Source organism: Sinocyclocheilus anshuiensis, unplaced genomic scaffold (genome assembly GCF_001515605.1).
Source record: "Sinocyclocheilus anshuiensis isolate Anshui unplaced genomic scaffold, SAMN03320099.WGS_v1.1 scaffold346, whole genome shotgun sequence".
NCBI classification, from domain to species: Eukaryota; Metazoa; Chordata; class Actinopteri; order Cypriniformes; family Cyprinidae; genus Sinocyclocheilus; species Sinocyclocheilus anshuiensis.
This window is the reverse complement of record NW_015546048.1, coordinates 578721-599049: the sequence shown is the minus strand read 5'-3', so window position 1 is coordinate 599049 and position 20329 is coordinate 578721. Positions and strand designations below refer to the sequence as shown.

The following is a 20329-nucleotide window of genomic DNA, read 5'->3' as shown; positions in this document are numbered from 1 at the left end:
ATACGTCTCGCTTCAGCAGCTGTCGCCCCAAGAAAAAGGCAATGAATGTTAAGGTGAGAATTTCAGCGAGATTTCGCAAAAAAGGTCCTTTGTCAATAGTGTAGCGATGAATGAAGCACAGCTCACACAAAAGTCAGTTTGCTAAAAAACGAAGGTCAAGTCGGGTGCATTGCATTGTGGGATACAGTATTCCATGCAGTGTGCTGTTGAATACTGCATATTTTAGCAAAAATAGTTGGTCTTCTGGGAATTTTGTATTTGTATATTTAAAATTTGCATACTGCCTATAGTATACATACTGCGAATATAGTAGTAGTATGCTAGTATGCTATTCTGAACAGAGCTATTCTGTTACTTTACACACTCCAGCATCTACAGAGGCAAATGCAACATCACACACACAGAAGCCGATCGTAATTCGTCGAGTTAACGGTCTGGAACTGGAGAGGTTTTCAATAATTTCTCATTTTGACGCAGCCAATTAACTACATTTATGGTATTTTTGATCATACACTGATTTAATGCACATCACTTCTAGAATGCTTGTCTGATTACAGCGATGAATCATGGAAAGATTTCGAGAAGAATGGCTTTTCAACGCAAGCCAAATCCACAAAGTCCAATCATGTTGTTTTCAGGTGCATTACCAAAACCGTTTCCTGTGTACAGATGAAATGATGCATGAACTAGCAGTGATGTTGCTCACTAGAATTCACTTTCCATCCCGGATTTGATGTTGTGTGTCTTCATGTCTTTTAATTTCCTGTTTGTCTACGCTTCTAAAATCAGAAAGAACACAATGATGGTAATCAGTGCTGACAGAGACCCAAACGACTTTGTACATGTATACACTAAGCCAAAACCAATGCAAATAAGGTTCAGCGGCCATTAATAACTTGCAGAAACCATCTGTTTGCTTTTAATTAATCATAATTCATAATCAATACAATATTGAATATATTAGGTATTGGATAAGCATCAGGCATCCCTCCTTCGCTTCAAAATAAAAATAACTTGGTTAACTGAAAAATAACTGAATGCTAAATAACTGAGCATTACTTAATAACTGAATAGAAAACCAAAACAAAACAAATTTGCTTTGCTTTTTCACAGACATAACATGTAACAAGTAATCATTTATAGTTGGAGTCACATCCCCCCATTAATTTTTTTCTCTATAAATTTCACCTACTTTTACTACATATTTCATATTTTTATATTTCATTTAAACAAAGTATCAGTAGAAGTAGTGGTAATAATAATAACAAAATGAATAAATAAACTAAAGTAATTAAAATAAAATATATTATTATTATAAACAAATATAAAGCTGAAAAACATTTTAAAAACGCATTCATTTTGTGAGTAGTTCAGAGCTTCCGTAATTATTCTTGTCTCTTCTCAAAGTCTTAATTATTTCATAAATGGCCCAGATTTCACTGAGGCACAAAGATCCAGTCAGGATCTCTTAAAGAGACAGAAGGTTCATTTTGGTCAGATCAGAATGATGATATTTTGCATTTTTCTGCAGAGTGATCAGGGTCAGATTGCACATTGTGATATTCATTCACTTATTTTTATCTGAATCCATTCACATCAAGGCACATTGACAGGAAAGAAAGGCTGACAGAGCTCTGCCTCTGACATTAAAGTGAAAAATGACACACCAGAGACTCGTACACCCGAAAGTCAGCACAACCAGGGGCAACATTTCTTATAAAAACTCTTGAGTGTCTCAAAATATCTGTAAACATTAGATCATTTTCTTCCCACCTTTTTGAGTTCTCCAGATGATATTAAAGTGTGGGAAAGAGCAACTATGTCATAAACGCCTTTCACCCTTTAACATCTGCATATCCACACACATACATTAAATATAGCACATAAAACTCGACATTAAACATACAGCAGAAAACTCTTTGCTCATTTAAAATAACTTAATCTAAAATAAACCGGTAATGCACCAAAAAAGAAAAAAAACACACACATGCAACAGCGGGGTTTTCTCTTCATATTCACAGCCAGGACGCATAAATTTGCGAGCTTTTGTGAATCGGCTGTCATTTAAAAAGCCCTAAATAAGAACCAAAGGGCTGTTTGGCCACACGACCTGCTTGGCATCAAGTGCAAAGTACAGCAAGACAACACACAGGGTAACGTTTGGCAGCAGTGCATGTTTGAAATGCACTATGGGCAGATAAAAATCACCGTGTGATAGCAAATACGGGCACCCGTGGACTAATGGAGGGAGGGATTGTTCACTCGAAACAGCGGTCAGAAATGAAACCGATATTCCCGAGGCACAGAGGTGGAGGAGACCACTGGGAAAAACAAGAGACTTTTGCATTGGGTCACAAGCTCATTTGTCCTTTTTTTTCAGTAATGAGCTGCAGACCACAAACAAGGCTGAATTTTGACCCGACCCGGAGGGGTCCATTAAAGATGTGATGTGACGAGGCCATAAAAGTCACATATAAACAGTTTGTAATACTGAGAAATTAGCCGTGTAAATATGTTGAAGGCATCACACCGGTAAAGGGTGAAACTTTGGTTGGCAGTGTTGTGACTGGATCTTTTTTTTTTTCGTTTTAAAGACAGGACGTATCTTCATAGCGAAGTGACGATGAAGTGTCAAGGTCTGCCCACCCCGTCACTCATGTGGAGAGAGTCTGACCTCACAGGTCAAATGTCAAAGGTCGTTGCTCATATATCATCTCCGACCTACTTTGACCTTAAATGCTGTGAGTGATCGCGGCTTGGGTTTTGTACTTCCTGGGTCAGAGCCTCTCCCTCCATGTGCTGGGCTGTAGCGTGGGAGTCCAGATGAACGATCAAATGTGCAGCTGGATCTGGTACGTTTTGGCATCGTTGAGGGGGTGTGGCATCTCCATGCTGAGGTCACGAGAGGCAGTGTCCTCGTCCAATCAGAAGCCAGAGCAGCGGCAGCTGCAGAATGACCATGGACACGATTGATGGACTCAGACCCGACGCTCCACCGCAATCCTCGTTCTGTTCCTGTTGCCATGCCAACAAGAGAAAGCCAATAAATCTGCTGGGGAACTAATGGTGTGATCACATAGTGTGGGAATTACCGTAATAATGTGAAGTAAAAGTTTATGTCTTTGCAAACTTGTAATAAAGCGCAAAATTAGGATTCCAGAGGAAAAGAATCCCATTGATTTTCTCCATAGACAATAGCCAATAAAAGTTGATTGCAAAATATTAAATACATAGAAATATGTATTGGCTATTATTATCAATGACCATTATTTTTTTTGTTTCTGTTTCCATAATTACCTTATGCATATTTTTTTACATAATGTTTTAAATATAGAGATTATATATGTATTATATTTGATTGTGATATTGATCGACTGACTGAAAAAATATTTTGAAAAATATTAAAACATATACAAATACGGTCTCAATATTATAATCAATGACTACAAAGTTTTTATTTACTACATAGTTTTAAACACACACACACACACACACACACATATATAGCAGCAGAAAAATTATATTTAGCATACTATATATGATTAATTACAGTAATTGTGACATTATGTGAACACATCATAAAACATTTATCCCACTACAATCAATCTAAAAGCTTTATTTTTATTTATTTATTTTTTATTTTTTTAATTAATGATTAAATATGCTGTTGATAATTTATTTTATTTTTTTTTATTTTATTTTTTATTTTTTTTTACATTTTACCTTATTTGTATAGTTGTATTTTATATTTAATCTGTATATCTGTATTTATGTTCTACTGTTAGTGTTATCTGTATGCACCAAGGGTCTGAGAGTAACGCAATTTCAATTCTCTGTGTGTATGTGCTGTACATGTGGAAGAATTGACAATAAAGCAGACTTGACTTGACTTGACTTGACTTAATTGAAGCTGGTGAATTAGTCAAGCGTGAGAGTTACATCAGCAGTTTAAGAAGCTGTAAGAAGCAACAGCTAAGCTAATTAGTTTGACTCATGCAAAATTAAATGCATGAGAGAAAGACATTAATCTGAATTATACAGAAACAAATAATAATAATAAAAAAAAAAATAGAAAAATGAGAGTGGAACATGTAGACATAAAAGACAGAAATGTGCCTGTTGATAGCCTTGTGTACTTGCACAAACTGCCAGTGCTGTTTTAGCAGTTGATTCACTAAAGGAATTCAGGTAATGAAAGAAATTTCCATTGAAAGGTGTGCTTGAAAAGAAAAAAAGACACAATTTAAATGGCCAAAGTGCAGAGCTAAATCACTGCAGATAGCGGCTGTTTAAGCAAATTTGCGGAGACCTGAATACGATGAAATACAACAAACAAAAGTGACAAGTGTTTAATGAATTTACTTCTAATTTGGCAGACAAGACAGATAGATCGATATAAATAAGTAAACGAATAAATAAATAGAGAGAGAGAGGGAGATAGAGAGATGGACTGACCCGAGACAGCACATGAACACTGGCAGCAGTAACATGAGCAGAGAGGAGAGCAGTGGAGAGCCTGCATTTCTCCTACACATGGCCTCATCCTAACATACATTACCCAGCCAAATACACAGCACGAGAGAAAGAGAGAGGAAGAGTCATGCAGAAAAATGTTTGACAGTCAGAAGTTTAAGCAACACATGAAGAAGTGCTTGAGCCAAAAAGCGTTAATACTGTAAGTAAAAAGACAGAATCCAGAGCAGGAAAAGTAGGTGTGTTTAGATAAAGATACACTACTTGGTCAAAAGTATGTGGACACCTGAACACCCTTCTCATATGTACTAGTTGAACATTTAAATTCAAAACCATGGACATAAATAGGAAGCTCAGCTTGTTCAAATTCATTCCAAAAGTGCTGAATGGGGTTCATGTCTTGGTTTTGCGCAGGCCAGTCAAGTTCTTCCATACTAGACTCTTCACATCTTCAAAAATATGACTGGATAACCATACGCTTGATTTTATGCACCTGTTGTATCTGAAACACCCAAGCCAGTTAATTAAAAAAAAAAGGTGTCCACATTCTTTAGGCCATGAAATGTATGTTTGTGTCAGATTAGAACATGTCAAACAAAGCCAAGCTCTCCCAAACCAAGATCTATCACACAGAGACCAATATCAGAGTTTCTTTATGTTGATCATGACTCAATGATTGTCATACTGAGTCTCAGTGTGGTAGATCTCAGGTAATGACTGAAATGAGAGCAAACTAGCAAATGACTGCTAGTTTGGTCTCGATCTGTTGTGGGATTTTGAGGTGTTTGGGTGACTTACACTTGCATTGTTGTCAAAGCACTGTGTCGGACCTTTCCGATAGCGTGGGTTCTGGGCTATCTTGCAGGGATCTGGACCTGGAGCTGTGAGACCAAGTTCAGGATACAAATCAGCACAATCTGATATCATGTGAAAACGCAATGAATTTGTAAAATGTGATTTGTATGGAAACATGCGATTGCTGGTTTATTTAGTAAAGTACCAAAAATACCAGCATCGCACAATTTTAAAACTTTGCAACCTATTTAACCATCATAAGTCACGTATTTCCAAGGAAAATGGGACATTTGATGAGATAAACATGTTGGGTAATGACTTGAGAACTGATCAACCATTTTTCCAGTTCACTGAAACCAGCTGTTCGAACGAACCGATTAGCTAAAATGACAGAGAGAGGGAGAGAGAGAGAGAGACATTCTTCATTTTTTGTGTGTGAAATTGTGAGACGCAATGCATTTACTGGAAAAGCTACTTCTAGTTATTTCTGAATTTCCTTCCCAACGCTCATCACTAAGTTTCTCAATACCAAACAGTAGGTTTGTTTGTGCATGAATGAAGGATACAAGGCTTTTCTTCCTGGGAGAAACCTTTTTCACTAGTATGGCAATGAATTAGCGGGTCTGCAACAATAAGCACCAGATTTGTCTTCGGAAGCTTTTCAGCTATGAACTGCCTGAAAACAAAAACACAAAAATATGTACATACTAATGGGCACAATTCACCTGTGATAAAGATCACCTTGATCAATAAGAACTGGGTGATGACTAATTAAAATGTAATATAATTACATAAAAAATTCCATTTAATTTACTTATTGTTACATGATATGCCATCTATATAAAGAGAAAACATAAGTTACAGAATTATATAATTGCATGTTTAATTTAATTTTATTTCATATTTATTTATTGTTACATGATATGCCATTTAAATAAGTAAATAATAATAATTGAAATAAGTAAATAAATAGAAAAAATTATATAATTATAATAATCAATATACGATTTTTTTTCTCAAATAAAGATAACTGCTTTGTTTGTAGGTAAACGTATGTAAAGGTCAGGAGCAATCCATATGTTTTATATTGAAACTTTATCACATTAAACTGACAACCAAAAAAAAAAAAGAAAAGAAATTCGTTCCACGATTAAGTTCCATATAAGTCTCACCTGGAGCAGTTCTGACAATCCACAGTCCCCTTAAAAGTTGTCTCATTGTTCCCAAAGAAATACTGTTTCTGCTCTTTGATGCAACTCTCTTTAGATGGTTTTTCAGACAGGTCCTCATCTAGGTCCACTGTGAACAAAACACAATCGCTATTCAATTGCCATGAGCTACAATACTTTAAGTGCTTATTTGAATTACTGTTGATTCAGTGGCTAAATAACACCCACTGAACGGTCAATCAGTCAATAAAAAAATCGAAATAAAATAAAAATTTCCCAAAGTACACAGAATACAGTTAAAATTAACACCATGCCCCTATCACATTTATAGTCTTTGACATTCTGAAATAGAATATGCGGTCACACTTTGTGGTCGCACATGAATTCAACATTAGCACTCATTAGCACTGTAGTTTTGGCAGTACACCAGACGAAAATGAAAACAGGCATCTTGCCAAATTGCAGTGGCTTGATCATCGTTTCAGAGCAATAAATTACTAATGTCGGGATCTTACCTGCCTCAAGGAAATTAGGAAATGTGATGCTGACAAACAACTGCTGCAATATCGACCTGGAGAAATCAGAAGAAATATTGATTTTGATAAGAACAATGTTTTTGTCCGTATAATGAAAGTCTTTGGGTTCCAAAACAATCCTATTCACTTGTAAACACAACAAAACATAAAATGAGGCACTTTAAAAAATATATATCACCTCTTGTTTTCCCACAAAAGAAAGGTTTGGAACATGAGGGTTAGTGTGATTTTTGAGTGAACTGGGAAAGTTACATAAGGCATCATTTCAATTCACTCACCAGGCTGCTGCAGAAGCCCACCAACCAATGTTCAGGATGTCAGCTATGGTGGGCTAAAAGGGACAAACAACATGTTTTAAACCTACACAGGGCACTAGGGCCACCTAAAATGTCCTTGTGATGTACCATCCCCATTAAAATCAGCATAAACTCTAAGATGTTGGCACCTTAAACTCTTATTCTCTCAGACATTCTTCTCTAACTTTGCAAGTTGCATATCCGGAGCTGAGAAGCACCAAAACATCCTGATTTTTATTGGCAGGGGGCCCTATTACGACCCTGCCAGACAGAAAGGACCCGGTGCCAAACAATACGGGAGATATTAGACGAAAGCTCAGCAGATGCAAGCTTAAATCCACAAACAAGGCTAAACGAATGAGCTCAGGGGACCTTTAGCTGCCACACACACTGCTCTGATTAGCATGAGAGAGAGGAAGTGTTTTTTTGTGATGATTCATGGTTGACTCTCTGTGTTGTGAGAGATTTAGTCAGCATGTAAGACAAGGCCGAAATCGTTCAAGTCACAAAGATCAGAGAGCGTATCGTGAGGATAACTTATCAGTGTGATATGGAACAATAATATGAAGTTCACTAATCGCATGACTAAACTTTATAGTCTGGTGAAAATGTGCTATGTAAGCAAATCCTTATTTACAGGTGATAACTTTGCCAAAACACTTTTCAGATAACACGAAAACCAGTTATTGTGAGGGGTTAAACTGACTTTATTTTTTGTCATAAGAAACTGAAATGAATTCAAAGAAGATGAAACTCACCACGTAGACTGATCTGAGACCAGCGGCAGCTTTAGATTCTGTGGTGGGTTCACAGAGGGCCTGGTAGTTGTAGGTTATTTTGACTGAGAACAGGGATTCATTTATCAGATTTCTCATTAGGGTGGGGTCAATCATACCGAAAAACTGTCCGATCTGAAAACAGACAATTCACAAACATGATTACTTAGAGATAGGGGGCATCATAGACTTTTATTGCTATTATATAAAAATCACGTAAAAAAAATCTATTGTCTATTGTCACAGCTCAAACAGTCACTTTCAGATCAAGCAGCCTTCTATTGGTCAACGTGATGAACTTGTGAAATCCCTGTTGTGAAATCTGTGTGGGGAATTTTTTTTCCCATCATGTAAAATTTCCATTCCTACCGAAATCCTCCCACAAAACTTTGCCGACATCTCCAAATGAACATCCAAAGTATTTGATCAGATTTAGTGTACTTCTGGGGACAATTTAATGCCCCAAAAGAATAACCTATATGAACCTGCATTTTAAAAAGCAACAGGCACAAACTGTGAAGATTCACCACTGAAAAATAAAGTATACGAAAGCTATTTTTGTTGTCAATTAACATAATTTAAACCCACAATGAAATGTTTGTTTATTCGCCATTTGGTCTGCAGATGTACTGAGATGAGCTACAAACAGTATAAAGAATTAAGCTCTGAATACACACATCTGCTCCTGAAGAGTGAGTCGTCCACTATTACCAGTTTGCTGGAAAACAAAGTGTGGCTTCTTTTTCGGTTAAGCAAAGGTGTAAAACAAAACTAAACTAAACTAAACTAAACTGAACAAAACAAAAAAACAAAACAAAAACAAAAAGTAAAACAAAACAAAACAAAACAACTCTGTTCATATTCTCCACACTGATTCTTGGGTAAAAAAACAAAACAAAACAAAACAAAACAAAACAAAAACAAAAACAAAAAGTAAAACAAAACAACTTTGTTCATATTCTCCACACTGATTCTTGGGGAAAATGTGCATAATTCTGTGGAATCAATTTAAAAATGCTTAAATGTGTTAAAACAGAAATGTACAGAATTAAATGGTGAATAATTATACACAGCTTTCTGCTGAATTCTGTAACTTACTGTAATTTTCACAACATTGGCCGAGTTTCATAGCAGGCATGTGTCACTCTGGGTAAAAGGGTGTCTGTCTGTACTAATCTGTAGATAAAGTTCATGCTGTGTGTTTAAAGAGTGTGGAGCCCACCATGCTCAGGGGAGCCAATAGGACCTGTTCTAATCTTATTAGGACAGCCTACTGCATTACCATAATTTAAACCAAAGAAAGAGTTGTCTGTGAGCCCAGAAAATCTCTGAGGTGTGATACCGACCGCGGGTGTGTGAGGAATTAAAAAAATGCCCCTGTTCTGGTTACTGTTACGAACACACACAGCTTAACTTCCAGCTTTGTATTGCACGTAAGAATGTAAGAGTGTGTGCATCCGAGACTATAAGTCAGTCCAAAGGCGATATAAATCCTAGAGTGTACAGAACGGCCGCCGCTCCCTGTGCAATAACAGCCATAATGAATGTGCGGTTCTAGCCGACCCCTGGAGAGTCTGCCCACACAGAGTGGAGGAGACGGGATTTAGGGCACAATGGGTCCCCTTGGCTTCAGCCCTGCTGCCAAACACTCCGGCCGTGATTTATCCTGCACACACTCCGCTCTGATTGGTTTTCCTTGCTGAGCCTAACTTTAAACCTTTACTCTACTGCTGTTGCCGGCAGGGTGCAGGTGGGGTTGGGTGGGCGCTCTACAGGGGTCAAAGAAGGGGAATGTGGAATGGAAGCAAAATGGAGAGCTGCCGATTGCATAGGAAGAGAGGCACACCATTGAGAGTTCCTTATTGGTCATGACAAGGAAGCCTCCATCGTCCAGAAGAAAGCAGTCCAGATTCTTTGAGAGAAAAAGATAAATACAGTTTTAGTGTAATTTAAAGTAAGTTTGTGGTCAGTAAGTTTTTTTTTTTTTTAAAGAAATTAATACTTTTACTCAGCAGGGATGCGTTAAACTGGTCGAAAGTGACAATAAAAGACATTTATATTGTTACAAAGGATTTCTATTTTCAAACAACTTTACATTCATCAAAGAATCCTGAAAAAAGATTTCACGGTTTCCACAAAAATCATAAGCAGCACAACCATTTTTAACAGTGAAAATAATAAGAAATGTTTCTTGAGCAGCAAATCAGCATTTTAGGCTCATGTGACACTGAAGACTGGAGTAATGATGCTGAAAGTTCAGCTTTTCCATCACAGAGATAAATAACATTTTAAAATATACTAAAATAGAAAACAGTTATTTTGAATGGTATTCCTTTCACAATATTACTATTTTTACTGTATATTTGAGAAAACTAATACCGCCTTGATGGGCATAAGAGACTTCTTTAAAAAAAAAAAAGAAAAAAAAAAGAAATTCTTACTGACTCCAAACTTTTAAAGAGTAGTGTATATAATATAGATAATAACATCTCTTTAGATCTAACACAAGTAGTCACATAAATATGATCTTACGACATCGCTCCTCCTGCACCCACAGATTTCACCAACACACTGTGCAGGAAGAGTAAAAATACAGACAAATTCATATTAGAGTTGTACAAAAATATCAAAACTGTATTGGTTAACCAAAATAGTTTTGATATTTTTGTGCAACTCTAATATGAATTTGTCTGTAGGCAATATTAGAGATTTAAAAAATGTATGGGTATCAGTGGACAATGGACATACTGACTCATATTGGGTATTTAATTGTTGTGCATTGAAATTAATCTTTAAAAACATCAACAATAATAACACTATTAAACGTAAATGCAAATCTCAAAATTAATATTAGTTTTTCAAACTGTGCCTTACAATGTTGTGATGCCTAAGTTCACCTGTAGCATTTAGAAAAATGAATTTAGTTTTAGTGTTTATTTTGAATTTACTTTTTTTTTGGATTTTGAAAATCATCCATTTATTATTGTCTATTCAGTATTAACCATAACTTTCATCACTGCATACCTAATTCATACAAATGGCAAACTGACACTATTAAGATTAATCAAACTGACAATATGCTCAACCATCCTTCTAACCTGCACTACAGTTAACATAAATACAGGTAGCTAATTCCTTGCACTCACATTGGGCGTAATCGTAGCATTGATGAAGCTTTCCATCCAAGTCAGTACATCCAGTTTTACTCCAACCACTGAAACATTCAACCAAAAGTAGTTTAGTTTTAAATTTTGCATCAATTCATAATCACACAATCAAACAAAAATGAATTGACAAAACAGAAAATCAACTTTGATTACGCTATTGGTAGCTTTCTGAACTGGCCACTTCTGGTAAATATATGAGATAATCTCAAAATACTGTTTGATTACTTGACCAGGTTGTTATATTGGTTTATCACTACATGCTTTCTTCTGTCTTTCTGTCCCAGTGATTATCTACAGTACTGTATATTCCCATGGTATCTAATAAAACTATAACGTCAGACTCTTACCTGCTGGCTTCAGCATGAATTCATCAACTCGCAGGTCCATCGCTCTGCTCACTAAAACCGAATCTTGAGTTTCTGATAAAGAGAGGACAGAAAATATCCATTAAATCCAAAAGGAAAAATGGGATATTGCTGTATAATAACCACAAACACATACTTACCATTGTTTGCATTTGGTGCTGATGTAAATATATAAACATCGTTGTCCAGACTTCTCTTGTAGAAACTAGGCGCGCGCACACACACACACACACACACACACACACAAAGCGCGATCATTTTAGTCTAAATCTCATAGGCTAAGCCTGCCTGGTATCTCCTCTCTAAAGCTTTCAAATATAATAGTACCTCGCAGGATAGACTCTAGTGACACCACCGTCTGTCGCCACAAACTTAGCCTTGATTCTCTCATTCCTGAAAACCACAAATGTAAATAAACCAAATTAGACAGAAAAATAACTGCTCTTAAAATAGCAAAAAAATAGAAGTTCACTGAAAAATTCTATCATCATTTATCATCTATGCTCCTTATGTGATCTTCTTTCTTCTGTGGAAGACAAAAGGAGATGCTTAGCAGAATGTGCATGCTGCTCTTTTCCATACAACAAAAGCATACAGTGGCCAAACTCCTATAAGGAAAATATAGCACCTTAAAAGACTATTTTTATGATGCTCTTTTGTCCATTTTGGAACTTGACAGCATATATGCTTTCATTGCATGGAAAAAAGCAGCATGAATGTAGTTCAAAACATCTCCTTTTGTATTCCACGTTCATACAGGTTTGGACCAACATGAGGAGAGTAAATGACGACAGAAAATAAATTCACTTGGCCTTGTGCATTTTGAATTTATAATTCAGTGCAACTCACAGTCCCTGTTCGCTCCAGTATTTGGCCAGTTCAGCGGTGATGCCAGCGTCCAGCAGCAGTCTGTTTATTAGCTCCATATTACCTGAGGAACCATACATAAAAAATAGGCTTCTATCGACATCTCGCCATCCCTTTATCATCGCTTTGACATGACAAGTATCAAAATGACTCTCACACTACAGGAGCAAAATCTAATGGAAGATCAATAGGCACAGAACAAAGCTTTACGTCATTATAAGCTTCACCTTTGACTTGATAAATGCATAAACACCTGTTGGTCATGAGTAAGAACAGGCTTCACATTATGACCTTTGAGGCAACCGATGCCAAAGTCATAAAGAAGTAGAACTTCATAAAAAGAGAGCGAGACAGCGACGCAAAAATGAGGCGGTGAGACATGTCGGGAAAGTAACATGCAGATTAATTTTCCGAGACGTGGAACATGATTGTATTCTTCGGCTGTATGAAACGGCAGTAAGTGTTCAAAGGTTTGTTTTTTTTTTTTTTTTGGTGCAGGCATGTTCAGAACGTTAGAGTGTTTTATAACATCGCACTGCAGTTCATTACCACAAAGCCTTTACGACAAAACACACACACACTTCAGAGAGAGCAGCTGGTGTACGACTTTATTCCGCCCCCCTCTGCACGCTGCATGCTTTTCATTAGGACCTGATTGAGAGCAGCGCAAGAACACAATTCAACTGATCGGCCTGTGTTTGACAGTGAGGAAATCGTGGACTTAAAATACCAGGCCTCTGTGACAAATAGCCACAAAAATGAGTGTGCAATATTGTGCTGGTTACAAAATTTTATTGTCTATGCTCATGAGGAAAAAAACAGACAACAACATAACTGAATGAGTCAAAATCATTGTCTGTTGTTTAATGTGAGTGAATTTTTGTTCTGTTGGATTTCTGTTGGATATCTGAAATAGAAAAACTTTTGGAAATTAAATTAAATTTAATATTTAAATTAAATGTGCTATTTAATTAAATTAAATGTTTAATTTAATTTAATTTAATTTAATTTAATTTAATTTAATTTAATTTAATTTAATTTAATTTAATTTAATTTAATTTAATTTAATTTAATTTAATTTAATTTAATTTAATTTAATTTAATTTAATTTAATTTAATTTAATTTAATTTAATTTAATTTAATTTAATTTAATTTTGCCAATGTATTGGCACATATTTTCTCTCTCTTTTTTTCCTGTGACATGTCCTGCTTTTCTTCTTTCACACGGGGTAATTGGTGCAGAATTAGGGGGTTGGGGTGGGTTCATAGGTATAAAGTATTACAGCCAAACCTACACATTCAACACATGTGCACCAAACCAAGTGATTACCGCAGCACCAACTGATCCTGATGAGATCAAAGCGGCCCGCGGAGAGGAAGGTGAGGGGAGGGGGGTTTCTGTGTGTGCGGGCAAAGGGAGGAGGTTTACTTAGCATTAACACGGTCAACAAGAGAACAATAAATATAATTAGACTCAAACTGAAATACACAAAACCCCTAATTTAAGGATTGCTTTTGATGTGGACGAGTTGTTTTTAAACACAGTAGAAGTAGTGTAATTGTGAATAGAAGCTTTCGCCTAACTCAAATTGATTGCAATTGAATTGAATTGATTTAAAAAAGTAGTAAAATGTTAAATGAATAATATTTAAAATACTGTATTAGAAATTATAAAAATGTCCTAAAATATGCAATTGCAATATTTAGTCATTATATTTATAAGACTATGATAAAAACTCTTTATCCACAAATTTTGAAAATGTATTAAAAATGTGTAATGTTATTATTTAAATATGCACTGTATTAATTTTTAGAATACTATTTTAAAGTGCAGCAACTTTGAATCCTGATTAAATTAATCAAAATTAGTTTTATATTAGTATTTAGTTTTGGCATCTTTATCAGGGCTGTGATATTCATACTATGGACTGATGGCATTTTTTTTTTAATGTATATTTCAGAATGTTAGTTAACACTGCTGTGTGAGTTGACATCTTTCTCTCTTCTTACCAATGTATCAATATCAATCTCTGCATTTTACTAAAAGAATATACTTTTTTTATTTTAAGCTAAAAGTAGCTATGTTTTAATCAAGATTATGTCCTTATAAACTGCTCACTCCCCCGTGAGCAGCCCTGGAAATGAACTCTGAACCTTTAAACTAGCGGTATGAATCCCTGACCTCAGCTCAGCTCTGGATTTGAACCAGCAGCCCAGAAAGCTCCAGAAGATACTCACACAGCGGGTTGTTGGGGGTCTTTCTGTCTATGTATTCATTGAAGTCGATGAGAAATTGTGTGATGTTGTTACTCTGAGCTTTCAGGTCTGTGCAGTAATCTCTAAACCATGGAAAAGGAACATTTCTCAGAATCATTTAGAAGAAATAAAGAAATAAAAGCTCAGAACAACATGAAGCAAGTAAACGATCACAGTATTTTTGGGTGAACTATCACTTTAAGAAACTGACCTGGGTGCTATTAAAGTATATCCATACTCTTCAAATTTGTCCACCTGCAGGCTTTCAGAAACTGAAAGAAAATATCAGAAATCAGCCAAATCAAAGATCATTTCAAATAAGTTCTGTCATTACAGAGCGGAAAATAATACAATACAGATATATACAGAATAAAAACAGACCCCAAAACTTACAGGTACATTCATTATGACCTGACAATGAAACACAACTCTACAGACAGCGGGCTGCTGCACAACAGCTTGTGAAAATATGTCTCTGAGCTTCGGTCTAGTAATGCGGTCATCTGCAGTGACACCCTGCTGTTTAGGCACACGACCTCACATACGAGTGGCCCAGAGAGAGAAAGTTCAAAATGTTCTTGCACAGAGAAATGTATCTCAAAATATACATGAACAGTGATTTTAAAAGTAGTAGAATAAAATAAAATAATCTCATTAAATATGAAAAAATTCTAAGCAAAGTTGAGATGCAGAGCAAGAAATATTTAAGATTCTGCACTATGATTATATATTTTAAATATAATAATAGTTCATAAATAAATAAATGTCTCTTTCAAATTCATCATATTCTCCAACATACATTCTCCTACATTTATGCATGTGGGTATGTTTGTGAGTATGTTTGTTCTTTCTGAAACCAGATGATGGACTTTAACATGGGAGAGGTCAGAGGTTACATCCAGGTTCGAACATGAAGGAAAAGACAAAAGGGAGAGAAAAACAGTACTTGCCAGTTTCTTCTGAAGGGTCAAATGCCGCAAAGAGGGAAAGGAGGGAGCGATTTACCGAGGAAAGGAGGGAAAGAGAGGCAGAGAAACAGGGTAAAACCACAGGGGTCAAAGATCACCAATATTTTATTCACAGAACAAGCCTTGAATAAAAATATTGCACTCTCATCTAAGGTTTTCTGCTGGTTGTAAATTGAAAGACAAGCAACGTTAATGAATTATACATTCACATTAGCCAAGAAAGATGACAGATGGAGAAGGGGGAAAAAAAATTCTGGTAAATAATTATAAGTGACTTGAAAAGTGACTTTCTTTAAAATGAACATCACTTGGTTTTGACATTTTATTAATGCAATAACATTCTGACATTTTTAAATGTGGCCAAACTATCCAGATACATTTAGAGCCCACTGTATTTTCAACTGATTTACATTAAACTCAATCTCTGTGATGGTGTCAGGTTGAAAAAAGACAAAAAAAAGTGGTAAAATACGGTTTAGGGGGTGTAAAACATAGTTTAGCAGATGTGCTGTCACATGGACAAGCCAAGATCTGGTGGCAGACAAGTGATTAGCACAGATTGCTATTGCGGAACAGTATCGTTAGAAGCCTTGAAGTTACACTGTCCTGTTAAAACACACACATACCACATCCGCACCTGGACATGAACACGTGGACCCAACACACATACAGAGCACATGCTTTCTAAAGAGCAAGGCCTGTATTTTGTTAAACCGCCCCTTTACGAGGTTTTGAAAGCATCCAGATGATTCAGAGAGCGAAGGGGCGGAGATAAAAGCACAAAGAGTCACACTCATGTCCTCTGCGGTTTCACCTTCCAAACCTCCAGGAAAACATCCATTAAACATCTCCTGATGCTCTCAGACGTATACACACATTCAGAAAGACTCAGTCCCGGTGAGTAAATGTGACACTTCATGACACTCATACCATTGACAAACACATTAAAGTTGCAAGGAGAGAACACATCTAAACTGCTTTGCTCACATTTACACATGCAAAGCAAACATAGAAGAGTCTGTGTTTATGCATTATTTTCTACTGTAAGTGGGTACTGTAAGTGTAGAGCAGGTGCTAGTAGTAGAGATAGGCCGATAAGGAAAAATCTAGTTTAAAACACATGTGCCAAGCTCTTAGAAATGTCTCTTTGTATTCATGTTGGTTTCATATGGTTTTGAAAAACTATAGTGTACCATTTTTTAATGGTTTCAAGTTAAAATTGAATGACTCCAAAAATGTCATGCGGTGTAACCATCAAGTAAAAAGTAAAAACATATTTTCCTTACACCCTTAATCTGTGTACACTTTATATCAGTATTTTAAATAAATATTTTTAGAATTAAACAAATATCAAGAATTGTTATTCATAAATATCATTACTTGAACTCACCTTACCATTTAAAAAAAAAAAAAAACATAAAATTATCTGAGTTAAAGAGACTTATTTACTTCAACACACTGTTACGAGGGTCTTCATCGGCCATTACATCATTTCCGATTTATGATTTCCAATTATGAGTCTGCACATGAATCATTACATGACTTTAATTTAGACAAACATTTTTTTAGATATTTATAATATTTAAACAAAATTGCTCCAATGCTTTATTTCTAAGAAATAATAGTAACAGTAAAAAACTATTCCAAACTATTTAATAAGGTTTTCCTTTCAAGAATTTCTTTCGATATATTATATCAGGAAAATTGTATTAACTTGACATTTTTGACTTAATACCCCCATAAATATTTAAATGTATTTTAATTCAGAAATGTAATTTAAAAAAATTGTCATAGAATATGTGAATTCAAGTCACTGTTTGTGAGTTGCATTTTAATGTATTTTTGAATAAATGAATAGATCCTAAAATGAGTATTCATATTATTATAACATTTGAAAGTGATACTCTGTGACATTTTTGACTTAATACCCCCATAAATATTTAAATGTATTTTAATTCAGAAATGTAATAAAAATTACATTGTCATAGAATATGTGAATTCAAGTCACTGTTTGCTGTGATTTGCATTTTAATGTATTTTTGAATAAATTAATAGATCCTAAAATGAGTATTCATATTATTATAACATTTGAAAAAGTTACATTAACTGAAGTTCATACTGCCAATAAAATAGTTTAAAATAAGTCTTTACTGACAATAAGCAGCTCAGAAAACTTGAATGACTATTCCATCTGAGCTAGGATATCACAAAAAAAACAAAACAATATCGGCCGATCTCTACACTGGACACTACGAGAAGGAAATACAGAAGGAAAATACTTGCCGGAATTTTCTGAGAGTTTCCAAGCTATACAGACAGACAGGGAACAGAGGAACGGGAGAGAGATGGAGAGAAAAACAGAGAGAGAGAGAGAGAGAATGAAAAGGGTTTGGGGAAGGCAAGATATAGGAAAGAACATGAGGGATTTCACAATATTTTATTCAACCCCAGAAGCTTTGAATAAGAATATTGTACAGGAACTGTGAGGGCTCTCCTGAGGGGAGGGGCATTTGAGATTCACTTTCCTCTCTCAAAAGCCACATGAGAGAGAACGAGAGGGTAAACATGGGCACAGAGGTGCATCTGGAAGAAAAACCTGGGCTAATATGCACAAGGTGAAACGCTTTTGCCGTTAAAGGAGTCGTCGCCCCGTCTGGCGCACGCTCATGGAGACAAACCACAACTGAGGAACCATGCTGTTACATCTCTGGAGGAGGTGAGGGTGTCAAAAAAGAGATGTGAAATGGACAGACGGTGTAGGGTTGAGCTGTAGGGGACTCTCTGGATAAAAACCAGGAGCTCATGCTACGGCTTCTGGCCTCTGAGCAAAACTGGCATTCCAATCTCTTTGATAAAGGTGCGAGAATGTGAGTTATGGTACTTACATTTGGCCTGAGTGATGGTGTCTAGTATAGTGGCCTTGATGTAGCTGACACTGTAATCAGGTAGAACTAAAGCAAGACTAGACAGAAGACACAAGAAATAAATGAGGATGAAGAGCAGTAGACTTCCTGACATTATAAAAATTGAGAAATTAACATCCTGTGAAATTAAAATTGGAGTTTTGTAGCTTTTTGTCCATTTAGGTTGCAATTTACAGATTCCAACTCAAATGTAAGAGATTTCAAACTTTCAAACTTAACATTACTCTAGTTTGATAATTTGTGTCCTTATGGAAGAAGTATAATGTCAAATTTCTGTTGAACACTCTTCAATGTGACTTTGAACAGTGCCCCCTAGCGGCAATGTTAAAAAAAACATTCATATGTTCACTTGTACGACAAACACACCTTCACAACATAAAAACATGTAACAAAAACAAAACAAGACGAGACAAAAACAAAGCAAAAAATAAAATAAAGAAATAAATAAAAACAAGACAAAAGCAAAGAAAAACATAAAACAAAAAAAGACAACAAAACAAGACATAAGACAAAAACAAAACAAAACAGTTTCTCAGACCTGTAGTCTGTGTCATGGACTGGACCCCAAGTGTAGGTTCTGATGCCTCTGTCTATGTAGCGCTGCAATAAGAATAAAATAACACTTAGTGGTTTAATGAACTATTGATCTCTGTTTTACTTCTGAATAACTAGTATTGCATAGCCCTGTGGTTCTCAACCGGTGGGTTGCAACCCAAAAACATGTAAAAGAGAGCAGAATTTTTTGTTGTTGTTGCTGTTTGGCTAATCCAACTCTGCACCATTTTAATGTAATTTCATCTGTCATTTGTTAAAAGAAACATATGATATACTTACTGTATTAATATGGCTAAGATAAACATTTTGCAGTTAAATTTTACCAGAGGTATTTAGAAACTATAAAATACAATGAATACTTTTTAACATTTAAAGGCCATTTTCATTTGCTTTTGTACAATTTAAAAAAATGGAAATCATTTTTATGTTGTTTCCATTTGACCTCTAATAAAAAAAATAATAAACTGGGTTCTGAAGCAAAATCAGCTGAGAAGCACTTCCGGTTTAAAGCATGCATGATTACCTCATCTTGAGACTTCAAAAGTGTTTGGAATCTCTTTTGATCCTTCTGACCATCTATCATACTTCTTCTGATCTACAGACAGACAGAAGTCAGACAGACAGATGTGTCACTGATGTACCATTACTGTAAATACAGTACGTTACTGGATCTTCAAAAGCAAATAGTGTCACTTTCAACTAAAAGAAGAGACTGCTTTCATTTACCAGTGTAATCTAATATCCTATAATAGTCACTCTCAAGCGAGAAAACAAGTAATTTGGGTTGTGAAGTGAGAAAATGGTATTTTTATAGCCTACATATTGTTATGAAATCACACAGGACTGAGAATCAACTTTGCTGTTTGTTGATGCTTCAATAATCACTTTGTTATGACTTGAACATCTGTACAACAGAGCACAAGTAAAGTTACAAAATCAAATCACACCAGCCTGTATTCATTTTAATACAAGAGAGCTCGAATCTGAACGCTGATTATATATTTTTGAGTTTGGGATAGTTCACCAAAAAAATTTAAATTCTGGTATCAATTACTCACCCTTGTGTCAATAACATATTTTGAAAAAGGGTTTTTGTCCATTAAATGAAAGTCAGTTGGGTCCAGCGTTGTTTTGAACCCCATTTACTTTCATTGTACTGACAAATCAGCTTTTTATTTTTA

General features: G+C 35.5%; 1 protein-coding gene across 1 annotated transcript in view; it reads right to left on the bottom strand.

Annotated features, from left to right (window-relative positions):
- Positions 1–1346: 1346 nt before the first annotated feature.
- The window catches only part of cacna2d1a (calcium channel, voltage-dependent, alpha 2/delta subunit 1a), a 78403-nt gene continuing 59420 nt past the window's right edge, over positions 1347–20329 (bottom strand). Inside the window, exons 20-38 of the mRNA XM_016500232.1 lie at positions 19672–19743; positions 19132–19193; positions 18555–18631; positions 14913–14973; positions 14684–14784; positions 12427–12508; positions 11905–11970; positions 11718–11782; positions 11560–11631; positions 11192–11259; positions 10578–10616; positions 9892–9957; positions 8028–8180; positions 7252–7304; positions 6953–7008; positions 6441–6567; positions 5835–5944; positions 5272–5354; positions 1347–3015 (exon numbers count right to left, since the gene is read on the bottom strand). Of these exons, the coding sequence (XP_016355718.1) occupies positions 2899–3015; positions 5272–5354; positions 5835–5944; positions 6441–6567; positions 6953–7008; positions 7252–7304; positions 8028–8180; positions 9892–9957; positions 10578–10616; positions 11192–11259; positions 11560–11631; positions 11718–11782; positions 11905–11970; positions 12427–12508; positions 14684–14784; positions 14913–14973; positions 18555–18631; positions 19132–19193; positions 19672–19743 (1530 nt within the window). The 3' untranslated portion in view covers positions 1347–2898. The remainder of the gene's footprint in view (positions 3016–5271; positions 5355–5834; positions 5945–6440; positions 6568–6952; positions 7009–7251; positions 7305–8027; positions 8181–9891; positions 9958–10577; positions 10617–11191; positions 11260–11559; positions 11632–11717; positions 11783–11904; positions 11971–12426; positions 12509–14683; positions 14785–14912; positions 14974–18554; positions 18632–19131; positions 19194–19671; positions 19744–20329) is intronic.